The following is a 12,614-nucleotide window of genomic DNA, read 5'->3' as shown; positions in this document are numbered from 1 at the left end:
TACCTTTTTAAATAAATAGTATATCCCTTTCTGTTTGGGAGCACCTTACAATAAGTACATTTCCTGCAAACTCACCTGGCGGACATGGACTACAGCCTGACTGCGACCCGAAAGTTCCCTGATGACAGGGCCTGCATTTACGCTCGAATAGTTTAGTTCGTTGGCACACAAAACCCGATGATGAAAAGTGACTGCTTCCGAGATACAGCATGTCGAATGGAGGTATAAAGTCGTCTCCGACTAATTCACTGAGAAAGTAACATGTGATTGTACATGTTATTGAACAATATTACAAATTTTAAAGAGGGAAAGAATAGTTACTTCGATAGAAGAAATTAATGATGACATTTGCCTTTAAATTATTTTTTGTTTCTGTTTATAGGTTTCCCATATGTTCCATTCGGGTACTCACACAGTAATGTCTGTCCGATTCGTTTGTGGTGCTTCTCGAAGACTTTTATCAACAGATCTAAAAAGAAAATCAGTTTAACTGTAAATAAATCAAAGGAACGAAATGATATTCTTAGGTTACGGACTGAAATCATATTTCGAGTGTACAAAGTAATTTAATAACATGAATTTGGTTAACCTATGCAATCTAAATTATTCACATATGCAATGTTAAAATAAAAAAAATAATGTTCATAAAGTTTTGGTGTACAGTTCAGTCTTTTTTTTTAAATAATCACAAGCTCGCTCTTCGGTAATTATGATTGAAATCAATTTGAACAAACAAACACAGTGCAGTTATCGGTGAGGGCATGATGGTGGGCTACCAGTATTACTTAATACTATTACGTGTTTAAAAGCATGGTCATATATTTATAATGTTAAAACATTAATAAAATACAAATTTGCTGTTTATTGTGGAAACTAATTTGAAAGGGTTACGTGACGAACTGAAACTGTACGCCCCGCCGGTGCGTATGGAGTGGCCCCGCCGGATCTTGAAGGACAACGTTCCCGAGGGCGTATTTGTTTTTCCTAGGACGAACGTGGGCAATTAACATAAAATGGGCGTGTTTTTTGCCCACGTAAAATACTCTCGCGCATGCATGAACTTTAGTGATAACCGCAGGGGACTTTTGGCCACTGGTGGTATGTGGAATGAAAATAGTTGTGGCATGGAGGAGAAATAAATGGGACCACACAACCTGCTTTTCTTCTACTATCGCTTCACACAATGGTGTACAGGTTGTGATGAACCAGTCTACCTCCTATTTTTTCTTCCATGGTTTAACCATGGAGATATACCATCCATAGTGTACAAAAAAGCTGGACACACTTGGTAATTATTGTCGAAGACCAGTATTTTTACTTGATGTATCCCAACATGCATAAAATAACAAACCTGTGAAAAAAAAACATTATTTTTGTTGCATATTAATTTTGTGTGCTTGGCCAGATGCTTAAGTGCTGTTTGTAATGCAGTGTACCAATTTCATCAAAAAAAAACATTTAGGACCACAACCGTTCATTATGACCGTTATTCTATTTTCTAATTGCCCTCCCTCCCCCTCCTAACCCTATCCAAACATATTTCCTCGGGCAATCAAGACTTGGCAAGCGCGACGCACTTTATGGACAAAAGGTAGAGTACAAGTTGTACTAAAAGTACCCAGTTGTACATGGTACTAAATATACATGTACATTGTACGTGTAACATGTGTACGTGAATGCGTGTATGTACATGTTATGCGTGAGTGTATTTGCACAACTGTTATTACGTCGGAGTACGCATGTGCATGGGAAAATGTAAAGTTAACTACGCCCATTTATGTAAATTGCCCACGTTCGTCCTAGGAAAAAAATAATACGCTGACGCAGCTGGCTTGAACTCTTGGTGAACTGTTCTGTGATTGGACGAACTATCGCACGCAATTGATGATGTAAAACATTGTATAACATAATGATAAGATTTTATTAATGTGCGCTGACCGGGTGCGTTGTTTTGGCGCCCTTTCTAGCAATGTATTGTTCATGATTAAGTTGTGTAGAAATACAAAATGCTGAGTTCAGTGAGTGAGCATCGAATAAATTGTCGGTCTCGAAGAATAAAAAATAAGTGTGTTTTATATTGAACAGCATTGGTTCGTTTGTTTTCGGTCTGCGTTTGGCTACAGAGCAAACAAGGACCCGTTGGCAGTACGTTACAGTGTGAACAAAGTTAAGACTTGAAAAAAATATATATAAAACCAAAACTCAAAAATATAAATGAAACCAAAATATATGTAGAAATGTACTAATAACGGGGTAAACTTAAGAATGTTGCGGCCAATTATACGGTTGACACCTCGCTAAACGTTGGTGAGTTGTAATAATACAATTATACATTTTTACTGTCACGCAACTTTTTTTTCGGAATGTTAAATCCATTTCTAAAATAATCTAATCACATGTAAAATGACGCGATATATAATAATTGAATGTAAAGTAAGATATTTTATTTTATTTTACCCTGCTCTCATCATGATACTATTAAATCGGTTTGTTTCAACGATTGTCCTTTTATTTGTTTAAATCCGGACAGTTAGACTGTCTTTTGCTTACCGTTTGTTAAAGCCAGTGGACACTATTGATAATTGTCAAAGACCACTTGGTGTATCTCAACATATGGATAAAATAACAAACCTGTGAAAATTTGAGCTCAATTGGTCATTGAAATTGCGAGATAATAATGAGAGAACAAACACACTGTTCACACGAAGTTGTGTGCTTTCAGATGCTTGATTTAATGACCTAAAATTCTGAATCTGAGGTCTCGAAATCAAATTCGTGGAAAATTACTTCTTTCTCGAAAACTTTGTCACTTCAGAGGGAGCTGTTTCTCACAATGTTTTATACTATCAAACTCTCCCCATTACTCGTTACCAAGTAAGGTTTTATGCCATTAATTATTTTTAGTAATTACCAATAGTGTCCACTGCCTTTAATGTACTTACACGTAACTGTCATGTCTCAAGTCACGCCATACGGTGTTGGAAATATGTTCAATTGGATTTCCGTGCATCAATCTAATCAGTCAATTAACACAAATACAAATAATAAGCCGTTACGAAGATCAATATCTTTCGAAATAGGATGGCATAGGAAAATGGATCAAGACAAAATGAACACAGAAACAAGCAACAATCATAGTGAAAAGCGATTACTCAATTGAAATATGTATGAGTCAACACAAATAATGTTCAACGGAATTATAACAAATATTTACAAATATTTGACTCACATTTGCTTTATGGTGTCTCCTTTCGTAGCAAAAGGTCTCATTCCAACTTCTGATAAATCACACTGAAACATAATACTGTACAAAGGGGAGAGAAAAGCAACAAATACATTACTGTGTGCAGAATATTCACATAATTATGTAATTACCTTCTAACTGTGCCCTTCTAAGTATCGTCCTACCGCTCTGACATCTATCTTTTGGGGTATGGATTTTTGCATGGCTTTTGTTTTCTCTGTGATCGTGAACAAAATGGTTGTATATCACGGTTGTCACTCTACCTGGACGGGTCCATGCATTTTAATGTGTATTGTTTTAAACTTACATCTTAATCCTGAGATTACCCGGCCCTCGTTTCCTCGAGTGGATACATGTAAAGAGAAAAACAGGTCCCATAATAGAACCTTGTTGCACTCCAAATTGGAGAGTCTGCCGCCTGGACATTAAAGACCCAATTGACACCCTTTGTGGTCTTCCACGCATAAAATAATTCAGCCAGTCATAGACTCTGCTCCTAATTTCGAAGCAGCCATGTACTTTTTTTGCAAGAATGTCATGGTCAATGGTGTCAATCCAACATTACTAAAATATTGCAAAACATTACTATAAATTATTGCAAAATTAAAATTATTGAACTTTTAGTTTATTTACTTACAGAACTTCTAGGTTTGTCTCAAAAAACTGAAAGTCTGCCAACTGCATTATCGGATTTTGATAGATGTATCTGCAAGAAAATCCAGAGTTGTATATGACTAATCTGGTTAATAAAATGTATATGCCAAACCGTAAGAACTAAGCATATAATGATAAAGGTTTTTCGTCATGATGACTAGAACAACCATATTATAGGAAGAGAGACACCCCTTAATGTGTAAAACATTGCAAAATGTAATAGCTGTATAAACTAATGTGTTGGTTACTATTTATTGTCACAATGTAAGTGTTTGCACAGTATAACACAACATCAAACACATTTTTTGTCAGTTACATTAAAGCTTTTAAGAAAGTCAAACCAGGTCCAATGTTTGTAATAAAGGTTATAAAATAAGTGAAAATTACGTTTTTAAAAACGGAACGGAACGACGACCCTCCCTGTAAATGTGATAACCGTAACATTAACCACCCTAATATGGACACACAACAAATAAATTGAAAACAAAACTTACAGTGAAGCAAGAGAGGGAAGTCCTTTGAACATGGTTTCGTCTAGAGCAGTGATGTGGTTGCGTGGGAGGTAAAGGTGAGAGAGCTGGTTTTGTGTACGTAGAAGTTCTCTTGGAAATTTTGTCAGCTCATTCATTGATAGATCACTGTATGAAACATAACAAAACAGCACATTGTGGGGAAACACTTCAGAAATAATAATAATAATAATATTATAGGAAACTTATAATGCGCTATGTCTGTCACAGGTTTGACATATTAATTGATCATTCAATAATCAATCATGTAATCAATTATTCATTCGATCAATCAATAAGTGGCTTTTAATTCCATTGTCCACAATGGTGTGGCCAACCATACAAATTACAGTGTTGGGATAGGGCGTGCAAACAACTTTGATACGCTTAAGATGTGCACCTTTTGATAAAATCACACTGTTAGATTTAATTATACACATGTGTGTAAAAAAACAAAATACTAACTCTTAATGTCATTTATAGGCTTAGCATGTCATTGTGATAATTTATGGATATATCTAAAACTTGGGGTAACATTTGGTGAAAAATCTAAAATGTCAAAACTTTCAGTTTATTTGATAGTTTGACCTCAAAATTACCAAACATTAAGGTGTTATATGAATTATTATTTTAATGAAAACATTCCTGGGTATATTTACCTATGAAAACAAAGTTGTTGAAACAATAATGCCAATTGGTATAGACGGTGCAACAATTTCGGTATAGTCAAGTGTGCACTTTTCAAGAAAACCGTGCTTTTACGGGTTTCTTTTTCAAATTTAAGTACAAGGTAATTAACTGTTAATTACGAAGGTTTGGCATATCAACATGAGTTAACAGTATAGTTTATTTTTCAGTTTATATCAATTTTAAAATTCTTGATATTGGACTTTTTTGACCTGTGTTTTAACTCAAGCGCGGCATCCACAGTCTTCCCGATGCCATGATCATATGTCTAGTTTTGATGCCAGTCATTAACAAACTATGCCGTCAAAAGTGACTTCAAACTTATGCTGTCCTATCTTTCGGATCACTGTTGCTTTGCCAAAAGTCTATCAATAACTTTGTGACTTGTTTAAATCAGTTGTTCAGTGCCCGGCAGCTGGATTTCACGTCGGTTTAAAATTATACATTGACCAAAACATGTAATAAATAATAAATAAATTACTAGATCTAATGTGATTGTCAACAATCACAAAGCTGTTCCGGAATGTTTGTAAATAAAAGTTTTCTATGCTACAATAAAACATACGCATTATGACTTTACGACATGGGATAACCTGGTCTTGTAAGTGATACTAAATCGAAAGAAGCTTTAAAACCAGAATTAAAGGTCAACACGGCGTAATGGTAATTATTTTGATTGAATTTAACCCAAGTTCAAAAATCGGTTGTGTAGTTCTTGAGATATGGTCCTAGTTACGGTTGACCCGGAAGTGAAGGTGTATACTGGGTCACGGTAACGCAAGCTCGATTTTGCATGCCCAATGAGTCTATAACTTAAAACAGTTTGAACATTGTTTGTGCAGTTCCGGTTGACCCGGAAGTTCAGGTCAAATCGGGGTCACGAGTCTATTACTGGAAACAAATTTGAAATCCGCTGTATACTTCTTGAGATAAATTGCAAAGAAAAACTCATTAAGGCTTCTAATTAGCGTAATTTGACACCTGATGACGTCACAGTCTCAAAATTGTGTTTGTCGTACTAATAAATGTCATAAGGTACAAGATGGTATGTAACTTATAGTCCAGTCAATCTATCAGAAATACTGGCTTGACCTGCAAAAAAATTGCAGCAGAATTGATTTCAACGGTTATGGGTTCCATAAACACTCAAGTCCTCCAAAATCCAAATGGCGGAAAGCCGTCAAATTTGCATAATTATGTTAATTAGTTTCCGCCATTAGCTGAAAATGAAAAAACACGGCTGTCACGTGAATAATTAATTAAGAATTTTAATCGAAATAAATCTCAAATTTAAGTTAGGCCATAATCTTTAATATGGTATATGATTTGTCTCATTCTGATAATTGTAATTTTGACATTTTAATAATTTGAAAAGTCAAGTGTTAAGTCAACACGGTTTTGAGGAAATAAATAATAATAATAAAAAAAAATATATATATATATATATACAAATAAATAAACAAGTATCGACGATTACAGTAGCTGTTCCGACTAAAGTTCGGAACAGCTAATAATAACAATGTTAAATCTCGACGATTACAATAGCTGTTCCAACTATGTTCGGAACAGCTAATAACACAAAAAATAAAGCTCCACGATTACAATAGCTGTTCCGACTGAAATGTCGGAACAACTAAAAATAAAAATCTCGACGATTACAATAGCTGTTCCTACTGAAATGTCGGAACAGGTAATAAAAATCTGGACGATTTCAATAGCTGTTCAGACTGAAATGTCGGAACAGCTAATAATACAAGCATCTTAAACAAAAAGGGTACCGCCACGCTTAACATGAATAATTACTGACTACTTACATCAAACCTGTAAGCGTAAAGTTGACCAATAAATCATTCGGTAGTGACTCATCATTCAGCTTGTTTGAAGCTAAAGATCTGAAAAGCAAAAAATGAAACATGAGGCAAGTTTGTAAATAACGTCAGTCGTTCAGCGACGTTCATTGGTTACTTTATCGGGACTTTGAAATGAAATAATATTTGCCTATTTTCGGAAATGTATCTTCCCAGTCGCTATTAGCTTAATGTAAGTTGCCACTTGGGTACCTGCCCCTATTACTATTCATGTAGTCTGAGCTCTTGCCAATTTTTTTAATTTTACTTTTAAAAGGAACATTACCATAGTTAAGATGTTACAAAATGTGGAGCCTGAACATAGTCTAGAACAAATAACCAGCAAGATACGATCAATAATGTAGGTCAATGTTTTAATATAATGTGATTTCAAAGCCTTGGTAGTTATCTAAGCAACCAAAGCAGGGAACAGTGGATGCACTAGGGTCGAGTTGATGCGCCTGGAATGCATGACCATATATGTGATGTATAGTACACAAACAGACAATAAATTATTTAAATATATATTTAGTTTGCGGTAACACCATGTGTGTATATACTTGCCAGGTAGAGTTTGTTCTTACATAACCGTCTTTCTTTATTATACTACCGCAGAGTAGATTTATCGGATATTCGGGAGACTTCTCAGTTCTAAAAAGAACTTTCCTGCTTTTTAACTTCTACCAGGGCGGAAGGTATAGTAAATTGGCTATCACTACTACTTTCGCGTATAGGATCGTAATTAACGGTACTACCGCAGAGTCAGTTCTTGAGTCGGTCTCAACGTTTCGACTATAGCTTGCTCTAGTAATCGCCAGGAGACTGTTGTTATTTAACACAGCCTAGTTTAGGTCTATCACAGTGGTGTGCTGTGATGAAAGACCCTAGATAAGTTCGATTTCTTTTTTGATGAGAATTATACACATTAGTCAGAATTGTGAAATTACGTTTTGCTGTACTAGAATTGTCAGTTTAATGCAGACGACGTGTTTGTTGTTACACTCATCATGCTAGATTATCAGACAAATAAGACATGTCAAAACATGAGCTCTAAAAAAAGGGCTCGTTCAGGAAATAGGACCTCAACAAAAGTTTGCACCCACAAAACCACTCTGAACTTTTACCCAAGTTTCGACACTGCTCCCCAAATTGATGTTAAAAGTTAATATTATGGAAAATGAATTAACTGTCAAATTGTCACCGAATGGTCTGGAAAAACCTCGTGGCACACCAGAGAACAAACGCACAACTCAACTCACATAATGGTCTTGGCCGTGTATCGAACCGGAGACACCTTGGTGAGAGGCGAGCGCTTTACGCACAAGCAAACCATGCCCCCACATATAGAATCATGTACATTAACAAAACATAGTATTTGTTTACTTACAAAACAAAGCTTTCTTTTAAACCTTTGAAAGTTGATGGAGACACCTTTCGAATTTGATTGTTACCAAGATCACTGTAAACACATAATAACATGGCAACTTGTTATGATTTATATTGCTAGAACAAAATGGCAAAAAGGCGAAACAGAGGGTTAAAGAACATAATCGAAGCTATAAAGTGTAAAAAATATATAACTTACTTTAAGAACGTACTCTACTAAGTATGTGTTTGATAAGAACTTAGTAGTATCCACTTGTGATTAAGCCCATAACCCCGCAGTAAAACTTTACGACGCAGGAATAAAACTGTTTCTGGAATTGTAAAATTGTGTTTAAATCACGCCGCACACAAGCAACATGAAAACCGACGTAACAAATTATCGATTTCCGCATAATAAACGAGCCACGGTCTGTTGTATTTGTTTTACGTTGTATACGCAACAAGTAAAAACGTTATACCTTCCAGTTAATTGCTATTGTTTTGTTGAATTACAAAGCCAAAAATAAACAAGTTCAGTAATGGGGGTTCATCACCATCGTACCTTCGATCAAGAAGCTGCAAAGGCTCATTATCAGAGGAAATTAGGGTCATCTTGTAAACTTCTTAAAACTCATCTGTCACTCTCTTCAGTCTCATCAACTCATCAACTCTCTTCAACTTATCAGTCACGCAATTCATATACACACAACCCATGCGCATCAAACAAATCTTCACAAAGTTTTTGAAAAACAATTATTTCAAACTTCGAATTTTCAATTGTCAAAATGTCTATAATTGTATTTGTTTAACGTTTTTTAACAAAAGGGCATTTATGAACGGGAATAAAAGAGTAGTTACTCGTTCTTAAACGGCCGTTTAAAACATTGCAGTTGCCGTGCGAAAAACGCCCTCGCCTTCGGCTCGGGCCTTTATCACACGGCAACGACCCTGCCGGTTTTAAACGGCCCTTTAAGAACTCGTCGCTACACTTTTCTTCCCTCAGTATAGGGCTCTTGCGTTATAATCAGTCATTACTTAAGTCATGGTTATTCAGCAACAACCAATCAAAGAAGATACGAATGGGCTACAGAGCAAGTCACTTTTTAGGGAATCAACCTTAGCCTTGATAAAGATGTTAAGATAAACACCATACGAAATAGTACGATTTCGAAGACTGATTAATTTAAACTATCGTAGAGGTGTCGTCATAAGATCAGTTAAGACACAACTTGCTTGTTAGAATGGTTAATAAATTTTAATGTGGCTTTTCGTTTACCCTTTTAGTACTTATTCTAAAAGCATGTTCCATTTTAGGCTCATCGAAAATATGCCTTTTTGAAAAAGGAAGAACGAAACGTATACAAAGTTTTAGTAACTATGATTAGAAGAACTAGCAGTAGACAAAGCAAACAAATAAAATGAAACAAAATACGGTTTAAACAACAACATAACACTTTTTTTAAACTACTTTCGGAGGAGCAAAACATAATACTCACATACTTTTTACAGTTCGTTCTGAGTCTGTCTTATCTGAAAACAATCCGTCTGGAAGTTCCTGTAAATTGTTGTTGCGGAGCATTCTACAATTGATCGATACATACGTACAAAATAAAGTAGATTATTGCCATATTTCATTGTTATGGTTTACTCGCTAACATCTAACGTACGTCGCGGGTTATCGGGAAATTACAGCCTATGCACACGCAAACAATTGATAAGCTCGTAATGTCTATTCCACCTGGCAGTTTCTTCCAGACCCGTTTCCTGTCCGGTCTCGAGCTGTTGGTATAAAGTTATGGAAGCGAAATGGCCTGAGCCATCTCCCTGGTCATACTTCCTGGTGAGTATAATGGGCAATTAAAAGGATTAATTACTATTGAGAATCCGAGGGAAGGTGTGTCTATTGTTTGGTTCCAGGAAGGGAGCCCTGGTTGTGGACTGAACAACAATGGACCTAAAGGGAACGTCTTGAAGCCGGGCCAGTACACCTGGTTGCTTACCATGTGCCCAATTTCATAGAGCTGCGCAACGGTCGATTTTGTGCTAAACGGGCGCACCTAGCAATTGTTTTCATTTCGCACCCTTGCTTAAGCAATGTTGTTTGCTTAAAGCGGTAAGCAAGCAAAAAGGGTCATTAAAGCCCCCTCCCTTTGTTTTATTTTTTTGTTTAGCTTAACACCCTGTTTAAGCACAGCGCATTGTGCAACATCATTGCAATACGTTGTTAGTGTGGCGGCGCAGCTGTGCGTATTTTGCGTGTGTGTGCGGTAGGTGAATCGAAGTAAACGAGTGTCTAATATTTTTCAGAATTTTTTTACAATGTATCTCCTTCTTGTTTACTCTTAAGTTAGTGTGTAAACCTTTCAAGGGGCACTTTTAACAATTACAAACAATACATATCACACACAGAATGTGATGATTTTGTTATCGCCACTGCATTTATTTCACCCGCCATTATGTCAGCACCTTCTTCTTTTTTTGCTTAAGCAAACGATCTTAAATGTTGCGCGCGCAGTTTGTTTACGTGCATAAGCTAGCAACCGCTCGTGAAACAGGTTTAAGCTTAAGCATTTTGTTTCGCTATGTTAAACAAACAAATCTGCTTACCGTTAAGCAGCTCTATGAAATTGGGCCCTGGTTGTAAGACACCAGGGGATTTTTGTTTTACCGTGGAAGAAAATATCTCACGCCTTTCACATCTAGCGAAGAAAACCAGCGCTTGCACAGTAAAACGGAAATGGTGATCGTCAGCGCAAATTTTGAGGTAAGTATAGACGATGTGACCTGTGTTTACATTCAACCGCCCTCTGTTGACAAAACACTGTATACGTCACGTTTCGCCATGCAAAAAGACGCGTGGTGACGGTAAGATTGCATACACTTTCTAGCTGGCTGCCAAAACACAAATGTTTTGCCCGGCGGTATGCGAGTGAATCATGTTATGTTTTTCGAGTGACGTCAGAGGTCACATCGTCTATAGCCAAAACAGAGCGTATGGACTGTTCTGAATAGTCTCTTTGTAAACTAGCAATTGCACTGCGAAAAATGAGTCTTACGGCGATAGGTGATTACTAAAACCGCCCCAAATTACAGGGCAATTTTAAAAAGGTCAGTGTGGCTGCTTATTATGATGATGTACAGTTAACCGAAAATCAGTTATTCCGAACATTGTTTGAATTCAGTTCTCGATAGTTAATTTCATAGAGTTTCAGTCTGTCCTTAGGGTAACTTAATGTTTGTTTCGTTGCATTGTTAGTTACAATGAACTACTAACTTAAAAAAAAATAAAATGTAGAAAGTGTTAATACAAGGCCTTTTGTGGCTTAAAATTAAAGCACGCTATAGAGGACTAGATTAAGAATTGTTTTCATGTTGGGTCAAACAAATTGCAAACGCTTGTTTGATTGTTGATTCTTGTTTATTGGGTGGTTATTGATGACATATCCAAAATGGGACAAGAGTTTAAACCCGGAAGTGACCTAATTTGCATATTTAAATTAGGCGGTAACTTTATGGTCAATTATCTCTAAAACTATTCATTTTCAGGACAAACATTGTGTTAGAGGTGAATAGAAACCTGACCCCGAGAATCTAAAAAAACGTATTTGTATACTCGAATGACCCTTTCCAAACCACTAGGTCAAATGTCAAGAGGGTCAAACATACATTAAATCGGTTTTCTCCACTCAAATGCATTATTACATTTCATAACATCACATTGAAAATAATAATGAATGTATTTGTTGGTTTAAAATAATCCACCCTGTCCCAAACAATCTTAAAAAATGACACCCAATGAAATAAAATACATTCAAATGACCTCTCTACAGGTAGGTCAGGGGTCAATGTTTCAACAATACGTAAAAAGACAAAACAAATGGTGTGCTGGGCTTTAACAGCAAAGCTTGCTTTGTCTCATCGCAGTTTATTAGTATCCGCATTTGTACTCAGGAAAGCGGAGACTGACAGGAGTGTACCAGAAGTTTGCCAATGTTATTGCATTTTATGTTTGGTTTCATGGAGCTCACCAACAGGTTGTATGGGAAAGGGCTTTGTCTGTTCTATAATGAAGCTCCGCTATTCAAAGGGTCTGTAGCAAAACGCCAGAGCGATGGCTTCTCTGGTAGCTTCTGAGAGCGATAGCTTCTCTGGTAGCTTCTGGGAGCGATAGCTGTTCTGATAGCTTCTATGAGCGATAACTGTTCTGGTAGCTTCTGTGACCGATAACTTCTCTGGCAGCTTCTGGGAGCGATAGCTTCTCTGGTAGTTTCTGGGAGTGATAGCATATCTGGTAGCTTCTTGTAGTGA

The 12,614-nt window shown here is 36.4% G+C and overlaps 1 protein-coding gene across 1 annotated transcript in view; it reads right to left on the bottom strand.

Annotated features, from left to right (window-relative positions):
* LOC139942912 (uncharacterized) overlaps positions 1 to 12,614 on the bottom strand; it is a 52,671-nt gene that overhangs the window by 19,174 nt on the left and 20,883 nt on the right. Inside the window, exons 9-17 of the mRNA XM_071939732.1 lie at positions 9,803 to 9,886; positions 8,329 to 8,400; positions 6,909 to 6,986; positions 4,393 to 4,536; positions 3,882 to 3,950; positions 3,230 to 3,304; positions 2,943 to 3,014; positions 413 to 469; positions 76 to 248 (exon numbers count right to left, since the gene is read on the bottom strand). Of these exons, the coding sequence (XP_071795833.1) occupies positions 76 to 248; positions 413 to 469; positions 2,943 to 3,014; positions 3,230 to 3,304; positions 3,882 to 3,950; positions 4,393 to 4,536; positions 6,909 to 6,986; positions 8,329 to 8,400; positions 9,803 to 9,886 (824 nt within the window). The remainder of the gene's footprint in view (positions 1 to 75; positions 249 to 412; positions 470 to 2,942; positions 3,015 to 3,229; positions 3,305 to 3,881; positions 3,951 to 4,392; positions 4,537 to 6,908; positions 6,987 to 8,328; positions 8,401 to 9,802; positions 9,887 to 12,614) is intronic.

This window comes from Asterias amurensis, chromosome 10 (assembly GCF_032118995.1).
Source record: "Asterias amurensis chromosome 10, ASM3211899v1".
Classification (NCBI taxonomy): Eukaryota; Metazoa; Echinodermata; class Asteroidea; order Forcipulatida; family Asteriidae; genus Asterias; species Asterias amurensis.
This window is presented reverse-complemented; position numbering and strand designations above follow the sequence as displayed.